The 27,461-nt window shown below is 35.8% G+C and overlaps 1 protein-coding gene across 5 annotated transcripts in view; it reads left to right on the forward strand.

Moving 5' to 3' along the window:
- Positions 1–1,664: 1,664 nt before the first annotated feature.
- Positions 1,665–27,461, forward strand: part of LOC131077033 (sodium/hydrogen exchanger 1) — a 182,190-nt gene continuing 156,393 nt past the window's right edge. For 2 of the 5 annotated variants that reach the window (XR_009113518.2, XM_058014392.2), the window contains exons 1-3: positions 1,943–2,229; positions 2,440–2,682; positions 2,777–2,895. Coding sequence is in view for 4 of the 5 variants with exons in the window: in XM_058014392.2 (XP_057870375.1) it covers positions 2,476–2,682; positions 2,777–2,895 (326 nt within the window). In the remaining variant the exon portion in view is untranslated. The other 3 variants (XM_058014396.2, XM_058014395.2, XM_058014393.2) reach the window with 3 other exon arrangements.

Genomic DNA, 27,461 nt, shown 5'->3' on the forward strand with positions numbered 1-27,461 from the left:
TTTTGTAAATTTGCAATTTAATCAAGAAAGAGAGTAGCTTGGTATTCAAAATTTGTTTTGAGTACCATCTTTTATGTGATATGAATGTTCTTATGTCAATGGTATCATATGTTCTTAAATGATTAAAGTTGGATATAATTATTGGTGCTGAATATTGAATAGTTTTTGAATCTTTGCAAGTAATCTTTGAGTTACTTTGGAAATTCAGAAATTGGAGATTAGTTGAAAGAAAATTGCTTTAAGTCTTTGAGTTTTTATAAGATATCTCTAAAGTTATTATTTAAAAGATAAAAAGTAGAGTCTTTGTGCTATACAAACTATTTGGTTAGAGTAGAATATCTTTTAATATATATGCGTGTCTTTGAGCTGACAATATATTTGGGTTACAGTGGTTGATAGGAGTTTTAGTATACAAAAATAATCTTTGAGTTCCTGGGTATATGTAATCTCTGTCCCTAGGCCATTTTCAGAAAAAAAGGGGAAGTAATGAAAGACTTTGTTCTTTCACAGACACTTTACTTCCTAGATATATTAGTTTGATATTACTGCAAGTTTTCAAGTTGTTTAAGTTAAGGAAAAATATGTTCTTAAAAGAGAATTAGATGTAACTGGTTTTGAAAGAAGATGACTATGTTGTTAATGTACCTTGGATTAGTGTAAAGTTAGCAGGTAGATAAAATAGAAAGTAATTGCAATAGAAAGGGGGAGCCTTCCCTTATAATTAAGAGGGATTATATCTTGCCTTCTGAGAGATATCATCCCATGTGCTGTCGTGAAACACACATTTTGTGAACCTTCATCAGTTTACAAATTTTTCACCCAATAGATCAAAAAGTGTCAACAACCCTCAAAACTATTCATACATGCTCAAGTACTGGTCCTCTCCCCTAGGATGCCAATGATGCTCTCTAGCACCACACTTTCTTATGTGTATGTGCACTTTGTGGTGAATATGTACTATAACTAGAATTTTGCATTAGATAGAATCACACTTCACAAAAAAAAATAATGCTAGTTAGTCAAAAGTACCCTTGTAATCACTAGTTAGTCAAAAGCACCCTTGTAATCACATCTCAATATCTAAAAAGTTTAAAATTTAGTCATTTTACATTTTTATTCACCAATTCAATTCTATATTTTAACTTTCCACTTTCTATCACAAGTTCTCAACAATCAAAATCAACATCATGTCAACTCACAAATAAACCCTTAATCCATCTTAATTATTATAATCTATTTTACTTCAGATTATTTAATCTATCTCAATCAATCAAATAACTCAAAGACTAATCATAATTTAACATTCAATGATTAAATCATACCAACTAAATTAATTTGTAGAAGTGGTCATTTAATTTAATTAATAAATGTCACTTATTTGTCTTGTTAGATGCATCATCATCTCTACATAGACAATTTAACCTAAAACTCTTTACTTGCATGGATAAGAAGTTTCTAATTTGACTAAGAAGTTTCTTATAATCAAAACTCTTTAAATTCCTTCCTCCATTCATTTAATAAAAATCTACAACTAACTCTCATTCCTCATTCATTTAATAAAAATCTACAACTAACACTCATTCCTCTCCAACAACAACAACAACAACAATAATAATAATAATTATTTTCACATTAAAAAAATACCGCACAGATCTTGTTGGTCTTTTATCCTGAATCGCCATGGGCTGTTCATTCCTATGGAACTAATGCCGATTCCAATACATGTGAGTTGATGGCGTAATTTCACTGCACATTATCCCCTAAACAGATTTTCAAGCAATAGAAATTGCTCGGGTGGCAATTCAAACAGAGAAGCCTTGCATCGTCTGAAGATAAAAAGGTCCATCTACTTCCACGGGAGTCGCATCCAAAGCCTTAAAAAATAAATAAATAAAAATTTAAAAGTATTGTGAATATATTTCAATTTCTAGAAGACTTAAATGACCTAATTGTCGAATTCTAATAGATTTAGAGAAACAATAGAAAATTACACAAGTATATTCCTGGAGTTCAATGTAGGAATACAAAATTCTCTGTGACAGACCCCTCGGACCCCAACCTGGGTATCCGTTTGTCGCGAGGCGCCAACCTGTGTGTGTCCGTACCTCTAATTTAATTGTACAACGTCTTTCTACAATTAGTTCTTTTTAATTTCACTTTTCCTGCACTAAATTTGTCGAACCCGATCGCTCAGCTATTTGTCTCGATTCTATAAACAGAGAAGTTCAGGTGGGTATGCCTGAATTATTGAATACGTAACCAGTTGATGTGAGTTTGTTTTGGAAAGCATTTTGCCAAGCTTGTTGATGTGGGTTTGATTCGAAAAGAATTTTCTTAAGTAGTTGACGTGGTTTCATTTGATGAAATTTTCCCTAGCTATTAATGTGGGTTTCATCTGAATAGTGCCTTCCTAAGCTGGTTGATGTGGGTTTGATCCAGAATTGAAATAGGAATTGATTACTGTGGTGGAGAGAAATGGGGGTTCCAATTGACCCCTCTGTGGTTGATCAAATGGGGCCGCTGCGTTCGTTTTTGGTGAGGATGGGGCTGGGTAGTACATCAGATCACTCTTCAGTGGTTGCAATTACCTTAATGGTTACTCTTCTCTGTGCTTGCATTGTAATTGGTCATCTTCTCGAGGAGAACCGATGGATGAACGAGTCTATCACAGCAGTGATTCTTGTTAGTATTGATTTGTATGCTAAGTTGCTTTATTATTCTTGGCTAGACAATAATAACCAGTGATTTAATGTTCTATTCTTTTTAATTTTTACAGGGTGTCTGTACTGGAATAATAGTATTGCTTTTTAGCAAAGGAAAAAGTTCTCATATATTAGTGTTCAGTGAAGAGCTGTTCTTCATTTATCTTCTCCCACCTATAATATTCAATGCCGGGTATGACATGAAAATACTGTTGATTTGTTTTTAAATATTTTAGATTCATAACAGCAATGATGATTTCACATTTGATTGAGCTTTCATGTTTTCATTTTTAGATCTGTAATTCCATGAAAATACCTAGGTGCCATCTTCTGGTTCGTGATATCCGGAAGCATATTCTATTTAGTTGGTGTTAATTTCTCATAACAGGGACGAACTGATAAGAATTAGCTATAGTGATCTACACACTGAGTAGATGTCAGCCCTCTGGTTGTCAACTTCAGGATAGCCACATTCAAGGAAGAGGACAAGACACAAGTAGATAGAATATAGTTTCAACCCCCTTCTTTGTTTTTCGCAGCAGAAACATGCCAGTCTATTAAGGATTGATTGTAATACGCACTTTTGGCAGGGTAGGTTGTCCTGGATTGATTGTCATACGCACTTTTGACAGGATACCTTGTCTTTTGTTAGTTCTCTCTGGATATGTATAGCAACAAGTCGACAGAATTCAGTAAACTAATGGCACAAATGGTCGTAGGATCTGAAATTCTGGAAAGTGGTTTGTAGACATGTACAATTTTTCCAAACTTTCAAGGCATCGCATACCAATTGAATTTACTGGATATAAATTCCGCATCTACCTTTGTCTTTCGTTTGATTATCTCTATCTTTGAATATAATGTAATTAAGATTTCTTTCCAGAGCCTTGTAGAGTATAAACAGATATTTATAAAACAATGGTTTTCAACCAGTATATAATTTTATTTTTGGTTTTCTTGATGCATTGATTGAGATTTCTATAGGGGGTTCCCACCCATAGAAGAAGAGCTAAAAAAGAACAAGGATTCCACACAAAATCAGAGTTCACAAATCATTGCTGATCCCAAACAAACAGAAGGTATAGCAAAGCCCACCAAAATTGGACAGGGACCAGAAGTTAGGGAAATGACATCTTTAACTTGCACAGTTACTTGCACAGTTTTGTGGCAAATGATATCAATGATATCCCACTCTTCGGGCAAGACCTAAGTTTGGAGGAGAAGGGGCATTGATTGGCCCCTTCATTGGCTAACTTGTTAGCAAGCAAATTAGATTCACAAAAATAATGGCCGATCTGAACATGATCAAAAGAACTACATGGATTTCTTGCCTCATCACTTATACTTAATCTCCAATTCTGAATTTGATGTTTTACAAGGTCATTAACAATGACAAGAGAATCCCTTTTAGCCTGCAAGTTCTTCCACCCAGAGGCTACAGTCACTCTTAAACCTTTTAACAGCAGCACAACTTCTGCTTCATTGTTCATTCGTGAATGTCAAAAAAACCAGAGGCACCTTTGACAAAATCTCTGCTTGGAAGCAAAAAACCATTCCTGCTCCTGCTTCCCCACGGTTGCCATGGGCATCCCCACCAAAGCCCATTTTTATGAAGTCAGCCTTGTGGGAGATCCAAAGGGAATCTAATCTATGTTTCCTCCAAGAACAAACATCACTTTAACATGGGTGGGAGTGACTAAATGCCACTTCTTCCTGGTACTTTTATTCAAGACAAGAAAGATTACTCTCTTCTTTATCCAGGCAAACCCACACAAAAGTAAAAACCTAGTCAGAGCTTTTACAAAAGCAACACTCCCATGGAAGAGAAGAACTTTGGAAGATTCATTGATTTTATTCCAGTTGCAGCCTCCACAAGGTACTACAGAAAACAATTTTCCAGAGGAATGCAGGTGCGGAGTTCCTTTCAGCCAGCTAGAAATATGATGGCTCAAACTAGCAAGAAATTTCCAGATCATATTTAAACTAGAAGTCCAAATATTTTGAGAATAAGAGCAATGCAGCTAAAGATGATCAGCCATTTCTTCGTCACAGCAGTAGAGGACACATCTAGAAGGGCTCTGGAAGCCTCTTTTCCACAGATTGTCAAAAGTGAGAATTCTGTCTGCCCCACCCAGTCGAACAAATGCATTGCATTTAGGAGTAGCTTTTGAGTTACATGCAAGATCAATAGGTGCATCTCTAAGAGCAGGAAAATCTCTATTCTGCAATAATTTATAACCGTGGCTAACCTTGAAATTCTTAGATGAATGGCCATTCCAAACTGTTGATGTGGCTGTTAATCACACACAACACACAGATTTCTATAACATAATCCTATGTCTTTTGAAAGGTTTTAAATCCAAATAGAATTTTACATTCCAAGGCTTTGATTTTCAGGTCTTGACTCACTAGGGTCACTCAGGGTTCATTGTATTTAACTGTTTTCACAAAGGGACTTACGCTGGCAATATTTATTTACTGGAGCCTTAAATTATAATATCTATGGTAATTCAACCAGATGCATTATATTTAACAGGTATTTGGTTGATACCAGCAATTCTTTTGAATGGATTTGCAAAAATTAATTGATACTTTGCGCAGTTCTTCTGAAACTATCTGCTCATTTCTGATATTTTTTAGATTTGTAAATTATATGGACAAATTCATGAACGTTGGTAAAGATTGCAATGAAATCTAATTAATTCTTTGGAAACTATCAGCTCATTTCTGCAAATCTTCTAAATCTTTCCAATTCACTTTACCTTCTCAATAATTTTCTGATTTGAGTCAAGGATTTTAAAAATAGCAAAAGCTTAAGTGTTAGTGAAAAATAATTGGATTACTTTATTCAATTGTAGAGCTGTTTAAATAGGCGATTACAAGCGGTGATGTTTCTAAAAAGAAACAACTACTTCTAAAAATAGAAGCCAAAAATAGAAAACCAAATAAAGCAAAAATTACACTAATGACCATTAAAATACTAATTAAATATTCTAATATCCTCCCTTAATGGTCATTCTATCAATGAACTACCCTACAGAAGACACTGCATGTCTTTTGATCACAAATGCAAAGAACACTTTGTTGCGGCAGAGACCCTCCTAGGATCTGCAAAGTGGTAATGACCAAGAATACCAGAATCCATCCAACCTGATGTTGGGTAACCAAATTGAAACCTGAAACCACGATTTTGAGGAAAAATCAACCAACTCTAAACAGGAACTAAAACCCTGAAACGATTTTTGAGGAGAAAATCGAATAGAACCCTGAAATGTCGCATGGTAAAACCCCAAACATCATGCGGTAAAACACCAGTCATCATGCGGCAAGACACCAGACATCACGTGGCCAAATATCAAACATCACGTGGCAAAATAGCAGACATCATGTGGTAAAACAACAAACCTCACGCGACAAAACAATAGACATCACGTGGTAAAACAACACTCCCTGATTTTTGAGGTAAAATCAAACAAAATTCTCCCATGATTTTTTGTGGAGAAAAATCAGAAAACCCATCCGATGACAAAATCAAAAAGCATAGAAGGCTGACTCCTCCTTCTCTTCAGAATGCTCTGCAACATGAGCCTGCAACTGCTCCTAAGACCCTCCCTGGTTGGACTTTTGATCAGCCAACCTCTTTTTGCAGAATATCTGGATATGCCCATGTCCACCACAATAGTGACATGTGAATCTCTGCGTGAACCCCTCCTCAGAGCTGCATTGTCCTTTTTGCTGAGTGGACTCGCCTTTGCCTTTGTCCCTGACAATAAACGCTTGTTCCGCACTAACACTATTACTACCAAACTGCTACTTCCATCTATCTTGTTGTAGAAGCTTGTTGCAGAGATCAGAAATCTTCAAATCAACACTAGTAGAAGAGATATTGAGTGTATCAATGAAATGCTCGTAGGATCTGGGAAGTCTTTTTAGCGTGATCACTACCATATCCTCTTTAGCCATGGTGCGGCCAATAACTTGCAACTGGTCATGGATGTCCTTTATCTTCGTAATATGTGCCTGGATAGAAGTCTTTTCATCCATCATGATAGAGAACAACATATTCTTAAAAAAGAAAGCTTGGCTCTTGTCGGATGTTTCATGAAGATCCTTCAAGAGATCCCAAATCTCTTTAGTTGTTTTACCTGAAGGCATCTGAGGGCGTTGATCATTTGTGACTGGGAGTTTGATAAGCATGACAACCTCTCGATTCTTCACATCATGTTTGTCTTGATCATCACCTGTTGTTGTAGGACGAGATTCTTTGCCCAAAACAATCTGATCAAGGCAACGATACTAAAAAATGGTCAACATGCGCTGTTTCCAGGTGTTGTAGTTGCGGCCGTTGAACTTTTGACTGTGTTCCAACATGATGTTGGTCAAAGATGCCATCACGGAAATCGAGGTTGAACGAGGTCAACCGAGTGAAAGAAAGAGACAGAAGAATTTGATTAAAAAATCAGAATAGAAGCAGCTGCAAGAAAAAAATTTGAAACCTTGGAGTGGAATGTTGGTCACGAATCCCAATGCGTGAATTTCGAGGTTTGGGAGAAACCCAGAAATTAAAATTTTCTACAAACTTAAAACCTGAAATTTTTCCTAAAAATAATCAGAAAAAATCACAGGAATGCACTAAAAAAAACACGGTGCAGATTGTTAAATCGCGCAAAAGGGCATTCCGCGATTTTTTCAAAGTTGCAAGGTTTGAAAACAACACCAGTAATGGCGTCCATAAACCCTCACGACCCTGCAAAAAAACTTGGAACCTTCCAAGAATATACTCTGCGCAAGATGCGTGAAAACCCTAGCCAAACCTCGACCTGCAAAAAAAAATTTTGCCCAGGAAAAAATTCTGAAAAAAAATCTCTTAAAATTTTTTTTTCGAAATTTTTCACTTGGAAACTTTTCGAATTTTTTTAATTTTCATGCTTTGGTACCATGAAAAATAATTGGATTACTTTATTCAATTGTAGAGCCGTTTAAATAGGCGATTACAAGCAGTGATGTTTCTAAAAAGAATCAACTGCTTCTAAAAATAGAAGCCAAAAATAGAAAACTAAATAAAGCAAAAATTACATTAATGACCATTAAAATACTAATTAAATAATAATTAAATATTCTAATAGTTAGGAGAGAGACAGGTTTAATATATTATGTTTCTAGTGATAACACACGAATGCTTCTCAATAAATGCAAATTGAGACCTAAACTTATTGTATTTCAGCAGGTTAATTTTCAGCTACAATACAACATAGTGCAAATCTTCAATAGAGGAACTTGCTACTCAAAGATATTAAAATAATATTATAATATTGATATAATGGTCATCTTAGTCATTTAGTTAGTTTTAGGAAGTTTCCTTTCTGTCTTTCGTGTTTCTATTTTTGATTATTTCTGTTATGGAAAGATTGTCTTGTAATTTTCTATATAAGGAGTATTCATCTCCTTAATTAATTACAACATCGAATTATCATTTCATGGTATTAGAGTGAGTTAAGTTTTAAAAAAAAAAACAAAAAAAAAAAAATCACGGAAGGGTTTTTCTTGGTTTTTTCCACAAAAAATAGGGAGTTTTTATTTTTGTTTACTACTTGTGATGGCTGCAAGTAAAGTTTTTGAATAGATAGGGGGGTTTTGTACGATTTTCTCTTAAAAAATTGTAGATGGGTTTTTTGATTTTTCTCCACAAAAAATCATGGAGGGTTTTGCACAATTTTCTCTTCAAAAATTGTGGTTTCTTTCATTGTTTTTTGCATAATTTTTTCACCCAAAAATCATGGGTTCTTTTTTTAGATGGAGGGTTTTCTCATAGAGGGTTTTCAGATTTTTTTCCAAAAAAAATCATGGTGGGTTCTTTGCACGAGTTTTGAGAAGCTGAGCTCAATGTCTCTAGATAAAGGGAGGGATGGCTTTGTTACCCAACATCACGTTGAAAGGATTGTGGTAGAAGGGTTATGGTAAACATGGTCATATCTAGAAGTTTTATAGAACTAGGTTGGGTCTCAATAGTAGGCTCATATCTCAGAGCATTCCGAGGAGAAGGGGGCAGCGTTCTATGCATTCGTGGCCAAAATGACCTATAGATTATGTCAAGTTTTTTGTAGGGTAGTTAGTAGAATGACCATTAAGGGAGGGTATTAAAATATTATTGTAATATTGATATATTGCTCATCTTAGTCATTTAGTTAGTATTTAGAAAATTCCGTATATGTCTTTCATCTTTAGTTAGTTTTAGGAAGTTTCCTTTCTGTCTTTCATGTTTCTATTCTCGATCGTTTCCATTATGGAAAGATCGTCTTGTAATTTTCTATATAAGGAGTATTCCTCTCCTTAATTAATTACAACATCGAATTATCATTTCAAAAGAAACAACTCAAATGCACCTAAATCCAGCAAAAAATTGGCATTTCAAGAAATTATAACAAGTTACAGTCATGTATGTTTTACATTGAGGAAATGACCCAAAATGTGATCTCAGATTCACAAGTCTCTACAGAAATAAACATGTATTCTTAATGAATGTGAGCAGAAACCATGTAGACACGAAAATGGCAATTCTCCCACTCAAGTCTAATCAGTTATCAACAATTTCTGATGTCCCTAAAAATGACTAACTCTGCTCCTTCTATAGACACAAGGCTCCAAAGCTGTTTACAATTCAAAATTACATCATTCAAAATCAACGGTAGCAGTTGGAAAGCAGCACATGGGTGAGATCATCCTTTTCAATAATGGGTGACAGCTGGCACATAGAACATTCTGAAAAATATTCTCATCTTTATAACATTGTAGTTGACAATGCTGGATAGCAATCCATCATTAGGCTTCACCATCCCGACTTCTGTCAACATTTCAAATCGCTTCATTATCTTACTTTTAATACCTAAAATCACCACATAGCACCGAGTAGGTTGCACACAAAATCCTCGCAAAAATTGGCTTTCCATCACAAAATTGAATATAGCTATAGGAACTTGATACTTATGCATCAAACATCAGCAATATGAATGACACTCCACATTTACTTTGAGTCATCATCTTCCCCTATTATAACCTCTTTGCCCAAGGCCTCTTGTCTCTTCGCTTATTCACCAAAAGTTGTCAAAACTTTGTCAATTTCTTCTCTATTGAACTTTTGCAAGACATCCCAATTGAACTTGTTCTTTGCATATTTTTCTGTCATAGTTGCTATTTCTTTGTTCTTGTTTTCTGTTACCTTATCATAATCCTCAGTCAGTATTTTCTTCTTCATCACATTATCCACTAATTTTTCAAATAATTTTTCACCTAAGTTAGCGACTGAATTATCAAGAGCACCTGCAAAGTAACTTTTAAACTTAATCATTTTGGCATCATCTTCACCCAAGGTATCTATATTGTTATTCTGTTTTGTTAAAACATCTATTTTAGTGATATCTTTTGCTATTTATCTCTTTTGTCATTTGATGTAAAGTCTTCAATTTGTATTTACACTTTTCAACCATATCTTCCAACCTGAGTTGAAGCTCCCAAGTTTTGAGCTTAGGAATGCCTTTGCTAGCAACTATATGCTCTGTTAGCAGTTGATCATTATCAAACTTCTTTATTGCTTTTATCCTCTCTAGTTATATATCATTTTGTATCAGGTGGTCTTCACAATCCTTCTTTAGTTTCTTTGCCTTCTTAATCCAATGGGATGCTTCCTTGTACCTTCCCGTAGCAACTTTTATTGTGTCCTCTTCTCTGGATATCAAGTCAGTTATCCATCTATCAGGGTTATTTGCTTTATGCTTTATATAATCTATTGTCATCACCTTTTCCTGGGATGCTAGAACTGGGTTTTTGGGGCAATTCTTCAATAGGTTGATTTGGGTCGATGAGAGTTCAGATGAAATTTTGTAACCGAGGTAATTGTCCCTTCAACTCTTTTTCCCTCTTTTTATCTTTCAACAATCGAGAAGCAGTTGCTTCCACATTCTACCTCAATTCTACAATTTCATGTTCTCCAGTTGCATACCCTTGATTTACAGCAGTTACCTGATAATCAGATTCAGATGCTATCATCTCCCCTTTCTCTTTCTATTTAACTGGGGTAGCAACTTGAACTGCTTGAACTGTTTTGGCTCGAGGGGTCTCTCTTGATAGAGTGCATTGTTTTAGCCCTCTTTCTAGGTTTGGGTGCTTAGGTCTCCTGCACTAGACTTTTAAAATGTAATGGACCCATTTCTATTTGCAATGGCCATTTTAATTGACTTTCCAGCCACTTGAAAATCTCTTTTGATAATCTTTCACGTTGAGATTGCTGCTGTTCATTTTCATTCCTTCCTAGTTGTAATGCGGAAGAATTATCTTGTCCATGTGACAAGTCTTGTTCATTTGGGGCTTCCTCTTGTGTTTGGTCTTCTCCACCTTGTAGAATTTCTTCTTGCATTGACTCCTCTTGTTATGGAGGGACATTTTTTAGTGGTATTTGTTCTTCAAAAATTTCTTTTTTGTGTGTGTCATCCACATTATGAGTATCATTGTAATGTCCCCTTCTCCTCAGTGATCGTTCAGGTGTTGTTTAGCCTATTCTTCTGTCATCCCGGTAGGCAAATTCGAAGATATAAGGGATGAGAGGCTAGCATTGTCAATTATTTATTGATGGAGAAATAAATAATATTATTTTGAGCCCATAAAGTAATATTATAAGGGAAAAGTCACTTTTGGTTATAAAATTAAATTATAAAAATTAAGTGACTTGAGTTATGAAATAAAGTCATAAAGTGACTTATTAAGAAGGTAATAAAATATAAAGTGACTTTATCATGAAGGCAAAGTTATAAAATGAATTTATTTAATTAATTAAGCCTTCTAGAAGTGGGACAAACTTTTTGGAGGAGGAAAAAGTTCATTAAAAATCACACATTGTGATTTTAAGGTCCAAAAGTGGTTTAGAAAATCTATTTAAGGGGTTTCCTTCCTTCTCTAAGGATTATGTAATGTGATCATTTTGATATTTGATTTTCTCCATAGTTGCTGGTGTAGCAACCATATCTGAGGACGGAGACCCTTGGATATTCGTATGTTGGACGGAAACCTGTTGATGGTGTTTTTATGCACTATGCAACACAAAATAAAATACTAAGTACTCTGTACTCTCTTGAACAAAGACTCCCAAATGCTAAGCTACGTGATCAAATGGGACAACTCCAAGGTTTTTGAATGTCAAGTCTTGACGTGCTCTTGGATAGACTTAGTTGTATATGATGTGATATTTGGAATCACAAGGTGGACTTATGTTGAATGCTTGAATGCTCGAATGATGCTGGAACATGGGATTTCACTTAACTTGAAAAAAGAAAAAAAAGGATAAGGATTGAGAAGGCTAATCTAATTCTAGGAATGTAAGAGCAATGGACAATCTTTGGTAGAATTCAACTAAGTCTTTCTTTGACATGCTATGTGTTGGCATGATTGGCATAACTGATGCAGATGAAGAATGATGATTGAGCCGGTAAAGGTCTGTATGACATTGTGATGAAGGGATTGAGATTGCATGATTGGATGACTTTGATCAGTTATTTGTGTTGTCATTGATGGCAACTGATGTTTACTATGTTGTATTTTGTCATCTTAGTCTTTTTGGTCTACTGGAAAGACCTTATCGGTAAAGAAATAGGAAACTGGGAATTAGGACCTTAACCGGTAAACGAGGAAATGTTTTGATTAGATCTGGCGATTGGTGATGATTGAAGTGTTGTGGTTTGGAATGTGAGTTTGTATCATTGTAATATGTATTTGACCGGAACCGCATCATGTTTTGGTTTCCGAAAGTCATGTTTATGATTTCTGTTGTATTTTTTGTAGGGTTTAAGAATCAATATTCATTTCTTATAACTGGTATTGATTTTGAGTTCGGCGGTGGATCACATTATGTTTATAAGTTGGTGATGACGTGGCTGGAACCGCGTGAAGTGTTTGAATGATGTTTTGGCGCGATCAAAGAGCGAATTTCTTGGGAATGTGCAAAGTGCTTAGTGGAATGAGCTAAGGGTTTGAAAGAGTATCAGATCGAAATGCGGTGATCATTCAACAACTGTAATTGATTTGTAATTGATTGTTATGATCCATTTGATGATTTGTAATGAATTGTAAAAGATCTGTGATGATCTATGTTGTAAGTCTTAGGGTTTTGTAACCGTCTAAGTTGTAAAGGTTATTCAGGTCGGTTTAGTTGATGTTTGTGGTGTCGATGGTTTTGAGAAGAGTGTGAAGCCGAACTAGAATATGAGAGATCTGCTAGAGTGTAGTAGATTTGGAGTAGAATTGGATCTGATCAAGCAAGCAGTTAAGTGCTATACCCAGATCATTCACTGTTGTTCCCTAATAGTTGCATTAGTCAAAATCCTTAACTGGGTAGGTCCTAACATGCCTTACATTGTAAATCCCTTAACCGGGTAGCTCAACATCTGAGTGTTAAATCCTCTTGCGAGGTTGATCCTAACAGGTCAAAGCTCCTAACAGGGCTCATCATCTAAATCCCTTAACCGGGTGACTCCTAACAGGGTTTGCTCCTAACAGAGCATCTTTGTAAGCTCCTAACCATGCTAGGCTCCTAACAGGGCGCATTCCAAAAGAGTGCAATATTTTTGTGGGTACCAATTCCCACCGTGGTTTTTCCCTATTTGGGTTTCCACGTGAAAAACATGGTGTTCATGTGGTGAATGTTTCTAATGTGTTGATTTGATTTACTTTCAATTTATGCATGTTAATGAACACTTAATGAGCAGTTTTGTTAAATCAGTTTAACAATTGGTTATCAGTGATTACCGGTAATGGTAAAGAGTTTATTACTGGTTTATGATTGATTTGGTGAAGTTTTATAAGTTCAAGTTTTAAGTTTGAAATTGTTGTTAATAATGATTCACCCCCCCTCTCAGTATTAACCGGATCCTCTAAGATTAACGCTATGAACATCTCCACAAGGCTAGTGTGATCTTCTAAGGATAGCTTTATGATTTTCAAATCATCACCACAAGCATAGACACCATCAAGTTGATGCATATCAATGAAGAAGCGATAATTGAAGTTAAGCTTTGGTTAAGATAAATCCAGTTGACTACACAAGGCACTTTACAATCAGCATAGTGTTAGTAGTATGGATGCACGAATTTTAGCATTGATCACACACAAAGTTCTTCCATTCATCTAAATAACATGAAAATCAAATGAGAAGTAGAGACCATGCAAATTGTTGAATCAACGCATCAATTTCACCATATCTTCAATGAAGTATACATGCCTTTTGCAACAATGTCTTGGCAACAACCTTTGCATTCTCTTCCTACTCTACTCTAATTGCTATTTTCTACTCTATCATCTATTCGCTATTAACTTTTACAAATGAAGAAGTGAAGCCTTATATAGTGCTCTCATTACAATTCAGTGGCTCAGATCAATTTGAGATCAATGGCCAAGATCGAAAGATAGAAACCCTAATTAGGGTTTGTTAAACCCATTACAAAGCATTTAATGCTTGACCAATGATATATTTACATTTTAGGAGACATCTCTTTCTTTGAAAATTCAACCAATAGATGGTGAGGGTGGGTACATCATACCTTGTGCCCAGGTGGTAGTTATCTCCTTTGACGTATAAGTTTAGGTACATTGAATTTGGATGCCTTATGTTAGAATGATGTGATTGGATAAGCTATGACTAGGTGCCACCTCAGCTTGCTCGATCTTTGTAACTCATCACAAGTTATGAATGAATGAGGCATATCTCTTGATACTCAACATTATCCAAGCTCTCGATGTGATGATGACTTTGCTCAAGTTGATCCTCTAACTTTGGTTGAATCTTCTAAAACTATCTCGTCTTGATCACTTGCATTTTGAAGCTTTCATCTGGCTATACTGGCAATGATTCTTGGATTTTCGAAGGAAATTCAAGATTATGAAAATTTCCATCCTTGAGTGCTTAATGTTGATACTATCCTTTGCCTTGATGTTGCATTTGGTGTAGACCTTGTCTTGCCTATACTTGATCCTCATCGTGCCTTGAAGTGCATTGATCCTCCTCCTTGTATGATCTTGAGACTTGAAGCGTTACAATTGAGGTGTACTAGCATATCATCATGCTAATAATGTTCCTTGCATTTGCTACCATCCTTTACCTGTGAGAGATGTGGGAGATGTTCAAATTAGCATCATGATATGATATTCGCTTGTAAAGTGAAATTGATACCTAAGATATGCATTTTAACTCTAGAGTTTGATGACTCATTGAAATTCTAATATTGCCTATGTAAAATCCAAGAGTGTAAAATTCGAACAAAATCATTCAAACTGATAAACTATGCCTTGAAATACACTTGAATGATTGAAATAGGATGAATTGAGGCCTCATATGCGAATAATTTTATGGAAACAATAAGTGATGAGTTGGATCAGTTCTGCAATGTAATCCGATTTTATACGATATCATCAAATAAGCTTCACCTTTAACCCTGCGAATAGCCTTATTACAAACTAAAATCCGAATTTGGTGGCTCTCTTTAGCTAATCGCTGATCTTTAGATGCAATTGCTGTTGATAAAAGATAAATTCAGTGCCATATGTAGAAACAAATCGCTAATGTCAATCTTGCATTCGCTGAGTGAATGTGAATTCGCCTTATCTCTAGATGAGATTGCTGCCTTGTAAATGAATAGTTGCTGGCCACAATGAAGTCACTTTGCTGTGGACAAGAGGAGTTCACTTCATCTAAGGGATATTGCTGCCTCAAAGTGCAGTTGGTGTGTGCATGTGAAGATGAATTCGATGTCAAGTATTGATCCCAAAATCGCTAGATGGTGAAGACAAACCAGAATCTCTTCGCACAACTCTTAAAACCATAGATGCTTGCAATATGAATTGCTGCCAACTGATGATCAAAACGAAATTGCTGTCAAACCAAGTCGCTGATGACCAGAGGATTGAATTGCAGATGTAAAGGCGATGTCGATTTGAAATTGATCAAATGAAATGATCAATTTTGGGTTTATAGTCGCTTGGAGAGGTGATACTTCATCACATCGCTTGGCATATTCTATTAAATGAACAGTATTTAAAATGATGAACATATTGATTGCTGTCATTCAATACCATTTAATCGCCATTCTCATCTTTTAAATAAAATGTCGCATTGCCAATTGATGGTGCCCTTGCATTTAATTAATTGCATCGATCACATTGCCTCATCATCGTATCTCTCATCCATATCGCATAAGGTGAATCTCCTTCATTAAATATGACCCATTGATTTGGGCAAAACAACATCGAGTTTTGTATCCCATAATTCATTACTCGTCATGCCTAGAACTTCAAAATCCTTTGATCCTTTCAATTGTGATTGTGCTGGCCACCTTGAATTTAATGATTAACGTCGAACTTAGCACCATAGGGCATCAATTTTAAATGCTTCTTTGAAATTGATCTCCCTTTATCAAATGCCTTTTCATTTACCATTTGAATCCTTCATTGAACCTAGAATCTTCAAAATTTTGCATTAAATGTAATGTGGGATCTGTATCATGTAAACTCAAGTGGTAGGATGGCGTCATTGAATGCTTACACTTTGCTTCATGAGGGTCGTTATTGTCTCTATGTTCATTGCATCAATTAGGCAACTTGCATCGTGTGTAGTTCAAGTGTTGGGATAACTTCATTGAGTGCTCATGCTTTGCACGCCTCTTTGTTCTTCGTTAATTGCATTCATTGAATGACTTGCATTATTCAAGGCGTAGCTCTCCTTTGTTTCACAATCGAACTTGACAATAGCACAAGGTATTGAAAGCAATGACAATAGACGTTGACAACAATGCACAAGGAGTGCGAGAGCAATGCACAATGTGTGCGAGAGCAATGTACAAGGAGTGCAAGAGCAATGCACAATGCGTGTGAGAGCAATGCAGAAGGAGAGCGAGATCAATGCACAAGTTCATCTTCATGCCTTAGCCAAATTTTTTGATTTTTCAATTTTGCACTTATTCTAAATAAAAAGCTAATAGCTATAAGACTCAAAAACTAACCGAGAAAGCAAAAAAAGTGGGGGTCCCCATTTGCAATGGGGCGATGTGTGAAAACGTCACGACAAAACCCAACACTACTTGAGAGGTGGGCTCACTCAGGGTTCATCATTGACCAGATTGGCATCATTTTAATCATGTCTTGGAGCAGATTTTTCCGGCTAGGGCGTTTGTGTAGTAGTAGCTTCTCCAATTTTGGACAGTTGTCATTCTTCATATTGTAGCGATTATTTGTGGGCTTGGTTGATATTGACTCCTCCTTGCATGTTGGTATTGGCACATCTCTACAACAGCAGCTATGCACTGCATAGGTCTCTCTTCTTGCATGTCATTCAATTTTCTTTTGTATGCTTCAAATGATCATGCATGTTTTATATTAGAATCAATATCAATAGATTTGTCCTTGTAATGGCTTATTTCCTCTGAAATCTATATTGTTTTCTTTGCATGTTGTTACTGTGCAATGAAATGAAGTAAAACATGGCAAAAATTGAAAACCCACATCAGATTTGAAACAATATACTAGTTCGGGATATTTCAATGGTATCAGAGTTGGTGATCTTGCCAGCCTGTTAGGATTTCAACAGTGCATGTCAGATTTTGTTGTTGCATGTGTGTTGGATGTTATTGCATGTCAATTTGGTGAATACCCAGATAATTGCATGTCAGTTTAGGAGCAATTTATGAAGAGGGTTAATATTGCTTGTTATTTCCGAGTGGTTTTGGTTAGAGGATTTGCGTTGCATGTCAGTTTGGTGGATACCCAGATGTTTGCATGTCATTTTGGAGCCTTGCATGTTAGCAGGTTGGAGTTGCATGTCAGATAAAATCATTGCATGTGGATCAGTAAATGTTTCTCATTAGGAACAAGTTGCATGCAGCTTTGAAATGATTCTACCAATCCTTATTTAGAGCAAGTGAACCTGCTAGCTTGAGGGTACAAATCAAAGTTTATTTTAGACTTTTACAGCAGGGGTGTAAAAGGTTACATTAATGGCTAAAATTAAAGATGGGAGATTGTTACCTACTTTCCTTCTTGCCTCACCAGCTAAATCAAGGGATAGAAAGGATAGTATAAGTCCACAAAGAAATGATTGACATATGGGAAAACTTATGACTGCTATGAATGATTGCATAAAGAGTCAACAGATTTTGATGGACTTCTTTCAAGCATTTCAAAAATATTTAATGGATATGTCATTATTGTTGGAGAAAATGCTTTTGGAAGAAGCTAAGAAGATGGATAAGAGGCATAACAATGATGAACACATTGAAGTCACTAATGATGAGCACATAGATCATTCCAATGCTGAAAATTCATTTGAAGAAGAGGCACATGCGCAATCTATTGAGGACAGCCAGGTGTGGTTTGATAAACACATGATAGAAGATGGAGATGCTGATCACCCACAATCTGATTTCATGACAGCAAGTAAAGAAGAGCATGAGGTAATAAATCTAACTCAGAAATGCTGATGACAACTTGTTTGTGCATGAGTTGGATGGGAGGGTTGTTGAGGAAAGAGCTATAGACCAATCAGAAAACCAAGTTGCGAGAATGTTTCACGGGGGACAAATCGCTGAGGGGATGGAAGACACTTTTTAGGTGGATGCTTCACGGGAGAGATCATCTTGTGCTTTGACACCATATCATGAGAAGGATGGTTCCTTGTTTGAGTTTGATGCTGCCGCAAAATCAGAAAGTTCTGATTTGTTGATTAAGAACAACGATTCTTTGATGAAGCTTGATGCTACCCTACACACAGAAGAACCTGATCTCTTTTTTGACAATACTTCCTTGATTTGGTTTGGTGCTGCCATAAGCTTGGGAAGATCTGATTTCTTGTTTGGGAATGGTGATTAGATTGTTGTTAGGGGTTGCTTGATTGATTTTGACACTATCCTAAATTCAGAATACTCTAATTTTCTGATTATTGACAGCAACATTTCAGTTAGGGCAGTCGACATCTATGAAGTAGATGGTTTCCAGGGGAAGTGCAATGACACACCTATCATAATTACAGGGGTTCAAGGCAAGTTTGAAGTTTGTCATTTTCAGCTAGAGCCATTTCTTGAAGCAGCATTCAGCAAGGAATCTTTCACCATGAAGGAAGGAGTGTCTGAAAACACTAAGGTTGTGCATGACTTCCATTTTAATTTGTTGCTTGGCAATCACAATCTCTTTCCCTTGCATCACCATGAGATTGCTGCCACTTCACAGGAGGATGATGACACTCACACTTTGTGCAAAAGACGTAATGAAATTTCTGCTTTTGCACATCAGCCCTTGGAGGACGCATTGAGGGCTAAGCGTAGGGCTACCCAAGCAAGGCATTGAGCATGGAAAAATGAATGTTTGTTTGCATCAGGAGGCATACATGATCGACCTTCTTCAAGATAAGAGACATCTTGGAGAGTGTGAGTTGTAGATAAGTTGTGAGATTTCGGATGGGTATGATTGCATGAGAAAATGGGGGATTGGCATTGGGATGTTCGATACTTTGCTTTAGTGGGAGTTTTACGAGTTGCTCCACAACTCAAGGCATGGCAAAGTTTATATTAGAGCAGTGCAACGGATTGGTGGAGCAGTGTTACTTATGGGATCCTAGTATTTGGTTTCGACATGTAAGTGCAGATTGCTTGAGGGCAAGCAATCTTCGGGAAGGGAGGACTGTAATGTCCCCTTCTCCTCAGAGATCATTTAGGTGTTGTTAAGCCTATTCCTTTGTCATCCTGTTGTGATTTTTTGACACATCACCCCATTGCAAATGGGGACCCCCTTGTTTTTTCTTTTTTAGGGTGGTGTTTTGGCATCTTAGGTTTTTGTCTCCGATTTCTCGCCTTTGCAAATCAGCCAAGTTTTTTGAAATTTGGAGGAGTCATTAAAATCAATAAGGAGAAGGAATGGTCAAAAGGGCGTTTTGATGCTGCGGATGTGCTTAGACAGGTCAAAGGAGTAAACTTGCAATTTCTCGAGGTCAATTTTCCTATTTTTAGGAAATTTTGCTTTTTTCTAAATTTAGAAAGTTTTGTTTTTGGCATTTTGGGGCCAATTCAAGAACTTGCTTTTTTGAGTTGCTTTTTTCTAAAACTAGAAAGTTTCTTATTTTCTAAAAATAGAAAGTTGCTTTTTGCTTTTTTCGGGAACGCATGTGGTCATCAGGTTAGGAAAGATGTCAAGTCAGGAGGATTTATCCAAGAATAAACCAAGTATAAAATAGCTTTCAAATGCAAAGGAAAATTTCTAAAAAGCTAATTGAAGATCTCAAGAAAAATGGCTAAGTCTAGAGTTGAGATCTAGAAATTTCATTGTTTAAATTATCAAGATCACTTGTCCATGAAGAAATTCCTTGATCAATGCAAACATGAAAAGTTCCTTGAGTACATGAAATGTCCGCCCAAGACACATAAAAAGTTCCTCAACCACTAGCAAAGTCCACCCAAGACACATGAAAAGTTCCTTGAGCACATGCAAAGTCCGCCCAAGGATAGCACAAATTTCCTATTCTTAGGTGAAGTTCGCCCTCCAAAGCATAAGATTCCTTGTCCCTTAGCAAGTCTGCCTTAGTATGTGTAAGGAGAAAATTTCCAAATCCTTAGCAAGTCTGCTCCAAGATGGAGAAGTTTCCAATTGAACACCAAGCCTGCCCAAGGTAAAGATAGGTGAGAAAAAGTGGCTAAGTGTTAGTACCTTGGGAAGAAAAACTCGAAATTATGGCTAAGTGTTGATACTTCAAAAAGAGAAAAATTCACCCCATTAGGTAGACCACCCCAAGTGGATGTCCATGTTGCTTGTCATTGGGGCCAAGAGGGTGAGTGTCCTCTCTCGGGCTTAGTGTGGGGATAGCTTTGGATAGACCTATCATGCTTCCTCCCCCAATCCTTAATGTGTTTAGTAGGGAGTAAAATAGAATTAGTCTATTTATTGATGTGAGATTATTGCATGTTATCATCTAACCCTAATGATTTGAATTATATATATATATATCCTTGGTTATGGTTTCAGGGTTTAAATCAAGCATCATCTTATTAAGAAGGATATTTTACTTGGTAAAGATATAACCCTAATCCTATTTTATCTCTTGCTGTATTGCATTTGTGATTCTAGGGCAAATTGTAGGACAAGTCCAGAAGGGGACATTACATTCTTTGTAGGTGAAGTCAATTTATTCTTGGTTTCTTTCTCCTTTTTGGATGGCATATTCATTGATTGCATGATCCCTCTTTGAAAAGGTTTCTTTCAAGGAGGAGGTTTTGACTAGAATTTTCTTTTGGGAAATGAATTCTTTAATGGTAGAGCACTCTTAATTGTCTTTGTAAATAAAGTGGCTCGAAATCCTTGACCAAACGCTTGAGGGGTTTAGATAGCTCCTCCTTAAAACACATAGTAAGCCTCTTTTTGGATACATCAGAAGCCATCATCTACGATTTTTGAAATTTTGTTGCATAATTTTGATGAGGAACTATATTTTCTTTGAGCTGGACCAATTCCTTGAAATGGATCTCAGGGTTTTTTTGTCAAATTGATCAATCAATCTTCTTCTAAACTCATCATAAGTGTTGATGAGGTTGTGACCTTGGGCGACCAACCCATGATACCACCGCTCATGAGGTATGCCTTCAAGATGAAGGGTGGCAAACTTAATGGCTTCTTTTTAAATCATGGGTTTGAATGACAAGTATGTGTTGAGCTTTGTAATTCAGGCATGAGTTGGACACTTATGTGATCCAGCAAAAGGAGGAACAGTTAGCTTTCCTAGTGTATGCTATAAACCTTGATTGTGCTGATTTTCCATATGCCTTGTTCATTTCTTAGCCCATTTCTCATCTTGAAATTGCAAAAAATTGTAATGGACATCTTTGCTTGAAACTCTAGTGCAAGAGATCTATATTCATTATCAGAGGTTGTAACATAATTTGCATTAAAATCCTGCTCCTCCAACATAGGTGTTACTTTTTCCCTTTCTAGGAAAGTCGGTTGAAAGGGCCTATTTATAGAACCAGTCATGGTTCTATTGGTGTGGTTGTTATTGTTGTTTGTTGAAGTACTCCCTTATTCTGGACTGTTCTTAAGATTAGAGATGAAACTTTGTAGAAAACTCTCAAAACTTGTGAGTAAAAAATTGCGGTGAGTTACTTGCCTAAATAATTGCCAATAAATCACTAATAACTTGCAATTTTTCATGAAAAGCTCACTTAAAACAAGTATATATTTTTTTTCAGTTAAATAATTTATACGATTTTTGCATTTTGAGCACATGATTGATGATGATGGGCGGCGATTTAGGGCACACAAACCCAAGGAGACCTAATCCAAAGAAAAAACAATATATTTTTTCTTTTAGAACATTTTTATAAACAAAAAATTGTCAAATACTTAATTTTTCTTTTAAGTAATAAAATTGTGAAAATGGCATGTGCCATGAATGTTTGTTTGGTTTCAAAGGCCTTAATTTGCCCCTTGACCCATTGGGGGTGTTGCCACCAGATCCCCATGAGAGGTGCTGCCCCTTGACCTTGTTGAGGGCGTTGCTTCAAGAACCCCATGAGGGGCATTGCGCCTCAACCGCATTGGGGTCTCCACCCTCAAACCCTCACTAGATATCGGGGAGTGATGAGGAATTGGGATATAACTCTTGAGTGTGTTGACTTACACCTTATTTTACACTACTTGCCAAAAATCTCTTTAGATGTGGCAACTTCTACATATGACAAGGCTAGTGGAAGTGGCATCGTAACTCATTTAGAAGTTGAATTCGTTACTTGGTCTATGATATGTGTTAAGCTCTAATTTTGATTTATATGTGATGGTAATCAGTAATATGCTCTACAAATTCAGTAATATGAATGTTTTCAAATATTTTTTTAAATTTTTGTATTTTAAGTGTTTTATAAATTTGCTGAGTTATTGCCTGAGGTTTTGTTGAGTTTTGAGTTTTAAAATATTTTGGGCTTGCCAAGTAATTGTCAAGTCCGAGTTTTCAATTTTGCTTAGGATACTCAAGTTTTGGATTGTTTGAACCAATTAGGCCATCATATTTGTTAATTGTTGTTGGCCTTGGATAAGAGCATTAGATCATTCATCCGTTTTTTTGCATTTGATCTGACTCTTATCTCTTCCCTCCATTCACAAATCTTTTAACTTTGGACCCTGATGATCTAATTTTGCATTTTGAGGCTTTGGCAATTGAACTTTTCTTCTTTCTCTTTGATAACATTTGACTTCTTTGCCTTTGCTGTGCATTTGGTGTGCTCTGCATCATAATGTTAGATTTCATAACAAGCTGGTAACATCACTAGCTTTGATACCTTTGTAACGTCAAGAATTGAAGTTTACAATTATTACAATTTTCACAATGATCAAATGCAAGAACCTTAACACCATTAGATCACTGAGATCCGAATGTGTGTAGGGTGAGACTTATACTATGAAAGGATAACAATACTAAATTATTATGTTTGTTGGTGGCAAGGCACACAACTTACAATGCAAGCAATTACAAATTTTGGAAGTAATGATACTAATTCTGGTGGCAAGCCTTCCAGAGCAACTTCAAATTCAAATTTAGCTATGGTGGAGATTTGCACAGATTAATATCATAAAATTAGAGATTACAATGCTGGAATTGTGCATATACTAGAGTTACATAGTTATTATAAGCCTAATATGCCAATGAAAAGATTTGAAAGTTAGATAAATACCAGGAATAATACTATAGGTGGAATGCCAACTGAAGCTAAATCTTGTGCTTGGTTGTACGACCACTCTAGATGAATATTTGTCATAGTAGATAGTGAAATATTATGCCTTAAGAATGCCGAAATTCCCTTTCAAAAGGGTATGGCAGCCATACAAGTATTAATCACTCCCTTGAAGTGGGTGTCACGTAATTGAAAAGGTATGGGAAATATAAAGTGAAGTCTTAAGAATTTGAAAGCTAGAATTCCTCTTTTAAGAGTTACAACCCTTTTTGGTAGTGTATGACGCCTCTAGAAAATAATCTTCTATACAATGTACAATACCCAAAATCAGGAATAAATATCAAATGAAGGGATTCACTATTATTCTAGTGAATTTACTCAGCAATATTAAGGAGTACAGCTGCTACCGAATGGTACAAACCATGTAATAATCAAAACAACACTCCATAATTTGCAAGATAGTCTCTTTAAAGGTTGTAACCAGAAATCAATATGGTGCGATGAGTAGAATAAGAGATATAAATAGGTATAATCAAATAAAATTAAAAATATTTGTCTTCACCATCAAATATATATAATATTTTGAAATTACCAAATTGGTATCAAATATGAATCTTTCAAACTAGCAAAAAATTGCAAACACCACACAAGAATTAGAAGAAACTTGCAACTTTTTGCACAATTGTGATCTCTGAATGAGACCACCATGAAAGATTGGAGGGTTTTTGTCTTCAAATCTAAATGTTTGAGAGTTTTCATCCTTAGGCAAGAAGATGAACTAAGTTTGATTTTGGAGAAAAGGAATATGTTTTCATCCATGGATGCTTTCTTCTATGCCCAACCTCTCCTTTTACAGCCCTCTTTTAATTTCAATTTCACTTTCCTGCCTTATTCCGGAAATGTCTAGAAAGTACCTTTTTATAATAACATCATATTGGACCTTTTTTTGTGGACATATTTTTAAATTATAAATCGTAAGTTGCCTTTTTATGAAAATAACATAAAGTTACTTAGGAGAATTTAAATTAAATTATTAAATTGTTTTCCTTACTTCACTCCTTTAGACTACAGGAAATAAAATAATAGGTTGGGGGGACCTTTGATTATTTGAGCTTGGAAAGGGGACACAACAGCCTGCCTTTCCTAAAATTTCTTTCCCACAAGCAATTGCAATTTTAGATGCTTCAATGATGCCCTTTTTGGCACTTTTGCCTTTGCTTGTTTTTGTGTTGCCCATTTTGCTGCTTGCCTCTCAAAAGTAGTCATCTCGTCCATGGAAATCATGAATTCCACATTCATAGCAATCTAATCAAAATATGGATTGATGACATTCATGTGAACTTTATCATGAGTCTTTTTTTGCTTCACTTTTTGACACAAAGATGAAGGTTGTGCTGCACAAAAATGAGGTCATTGAGTTGCTTTTGGGTCAATGTGTGCTTCTTTGCATGAATGGCTTCAAGTGTGCTTCTATGCATCCAAAAGCACTTTAGGGGTGACACAAAATGTGGATGGAGTGGAAAGGCTTTGAATATTTGGTGTATTTGCACCATATCTTCCCACCACAAATATGCAAGGACAACAATTAACTTGTAAGTAACTTAATAAACTACAATTGCACTTATTAAACATATCTGTTGTCAAGGAGACTGCATTTCAATATTTCAATAACATAGTTTATTTTACCTAGGTATTGAGTCATTCTTCTTTGCATGTATAGAGCTCAAGAAAACAATTTCCCTTCTAGAACCTTGTAAATTTGTAAATTGTCAAGTATTGGGTCTCAGTGAGCTTTGTCCAACATCATCCTCTCCATGCATGTGTTGAGGCTATACATAACTTCCTCATTGGCCCTATACAAATTGGAGAAGAGAAACTTGGTATTCAAGTAATAGGCCATTACACGTATGTTTTGGTGAAGTTGCTTCAGTGTTTACTAGACTTGCTGATTACTTGTGAGTTGCTCAAATCTTATGTTTGGTAGTCCTAAGTGAGACCTATTGATTCACTTTAGACTAGGGTTGTCTAGTTGAGTCTAGGCCTTTTAAAAAAAAAGTGTTTTTAATAAAATATTTGTACATCATGCTTTTCTAAAAGTGTCAAGTCCAAGTCCAAGCTAAAAATCAGTTTGTCAAGTTTGTTCTAAATGTGCGTTTGGCAAGTATAGGTTTGTTTTTCTACCTTTGAGCAATTATGCATCAATTGGGTTCATAGTAAGAATTTTGGATGACCTCTTCAGCCTTGTCCATGGCCGCATACAAATATTCCATTGGGTTGTTTTTCCTATCCACTAAGTATAGGACCCTAGTCAAAGGTTTGCCACTTAAAGCAAATAGGATGGTTTTAAAAAATAAATAAATAAAAATTTGAATGACAACAAATAAACAGCTAACGAAAAACGAATAATGGAGATGATTACTTTTTAAGTTCTTATATCTTAATATTAAAGTTACTTTGAGGATCTTGTTCATGCTCTTTGCAAACATGTAAAAAGTTCTTCACGATCCTTTCACCTTTGGCCTTTACTGAAAATGGAGACTCTCACCTAGTACTCACAGACATTTGCATGAGAGACATAGTGAACCTAGAAAGCTGTACATTGTGACTGAGTTGGTGGCCAATTGTGTGCCTTTTGATATCACAAAGTCCTTTACCTTTGTGTGCTCTATCATTATATTAAGCACCCAAGGGTGGTTGTAAATGTTCTAAGTGATGTGTGTTGCCTTTCCACCACAATTTTCACCCATCCAAGTTTGCCTATATCCACAGGTAAAAGATAAATTGTAATGCCCCCTCCTTTCACATGTGATTCCCTTAAGGAAAGGAAGGACAATAAAAGGGAGAATAACTAGTATTGTAAAAAACTGAAATTTAATGAAGTTTTGTTTTAATGAAAAGTCAAAAGGCATGTAGATGAAGAGTTATGTCCATTAGAGAAAAAGGGTATAGAAGGAAAATCAATCAACGAGAAGGGGACATCAATTCGTGAAGACATAATATATATATTTTTCCTTGTGAATTATTCAGCAACCTGAGGACGAAACCCCTTAAAAATCAGAAATTTAAAAATGATAACCCTTTATTTCTTTTGTCAAGTTAGTGGGCGAAAACTGCCAACTTAGACATAAATTTAGAAACATTTCGAGACATTTATACAAGTGAGGAAGCTGAAAAATTGGAAGAAAGATTTTACAGCAAAATGTAAGTTTAATATTTTCAAATTTGTATTAAAGCTTTAAATCTGAAGTTTATAATTATCAAAATTATAAATTTAAAGTTAAATTAATATTTATATTTAATTATGCAAGTATTATTGTGAGTGTGGAATATTTATTTAAGGCAAAATAAGGAATTTTTGAAAAGGGGCATTACATAAATGCAATGAACAGCACAATGTCTCCACAAAATGGTAGGGTCCCTTTTCTCACTAAGTCTCCCTGATGCTATGTATGTTGATGCATTGTTGGTCACAGCTTGAATAATATTGCTCACACCCACTTTAATGACCACCTTTAAAAGGATATTGTATAGTGTGTTAGCATTTTTCACTTTGCTGGAAGTATCAATTGACTTAATGGATTGTCATTTGTCAATCCACTAGGCAAAATATGGCAGCCCTTTTTGCACCAAGTTCTCTTTTTTTATTCTACTATGACCGCATTGTTTTTGATAGCTTCATTTAACAAGGGTCCACTCAAATCTACTATAACCTCATCGTTTTTCATAGCTTCATTTTGAGAAGCACACAGGAAACACTAAGAGGGGGGGGTGTGATTCAGTGTTTCAAACTTTTCAATACTTCAGCACACTCAAGAATTTAAATAACATGCAGTGATAAAATTTAAACAAAATACAAAGCAAGAACTCAGATTTTTCTCGTGGAAAACCCTTTCGGGTAAAAAACCACGACACAAATATTTCTTCAATATCTTGGAATGGGCACCAACCTGTTGTGACCATTTCACACATCGCCCCATTAGAATGGGGACGCCCTCTTTTTTGCTTTAGGTTTTGCTTGTTTTTC

The sequence above is a fragment of the Cryptomeria japonica genome, chromosome 9 (assembly GCF_030272615.1).
Source record: "Cryptomeria japonica chromosome 9, Sugi_1.0, whole genome shotgun sequence".
NCBI classification, from domain to species: Eukaryota; Viridiplantae; Streptophyta; class Pinopsida; order Cupressales; family Cupressaceae; genus Cryptomeria; species Cryptomeria japonica.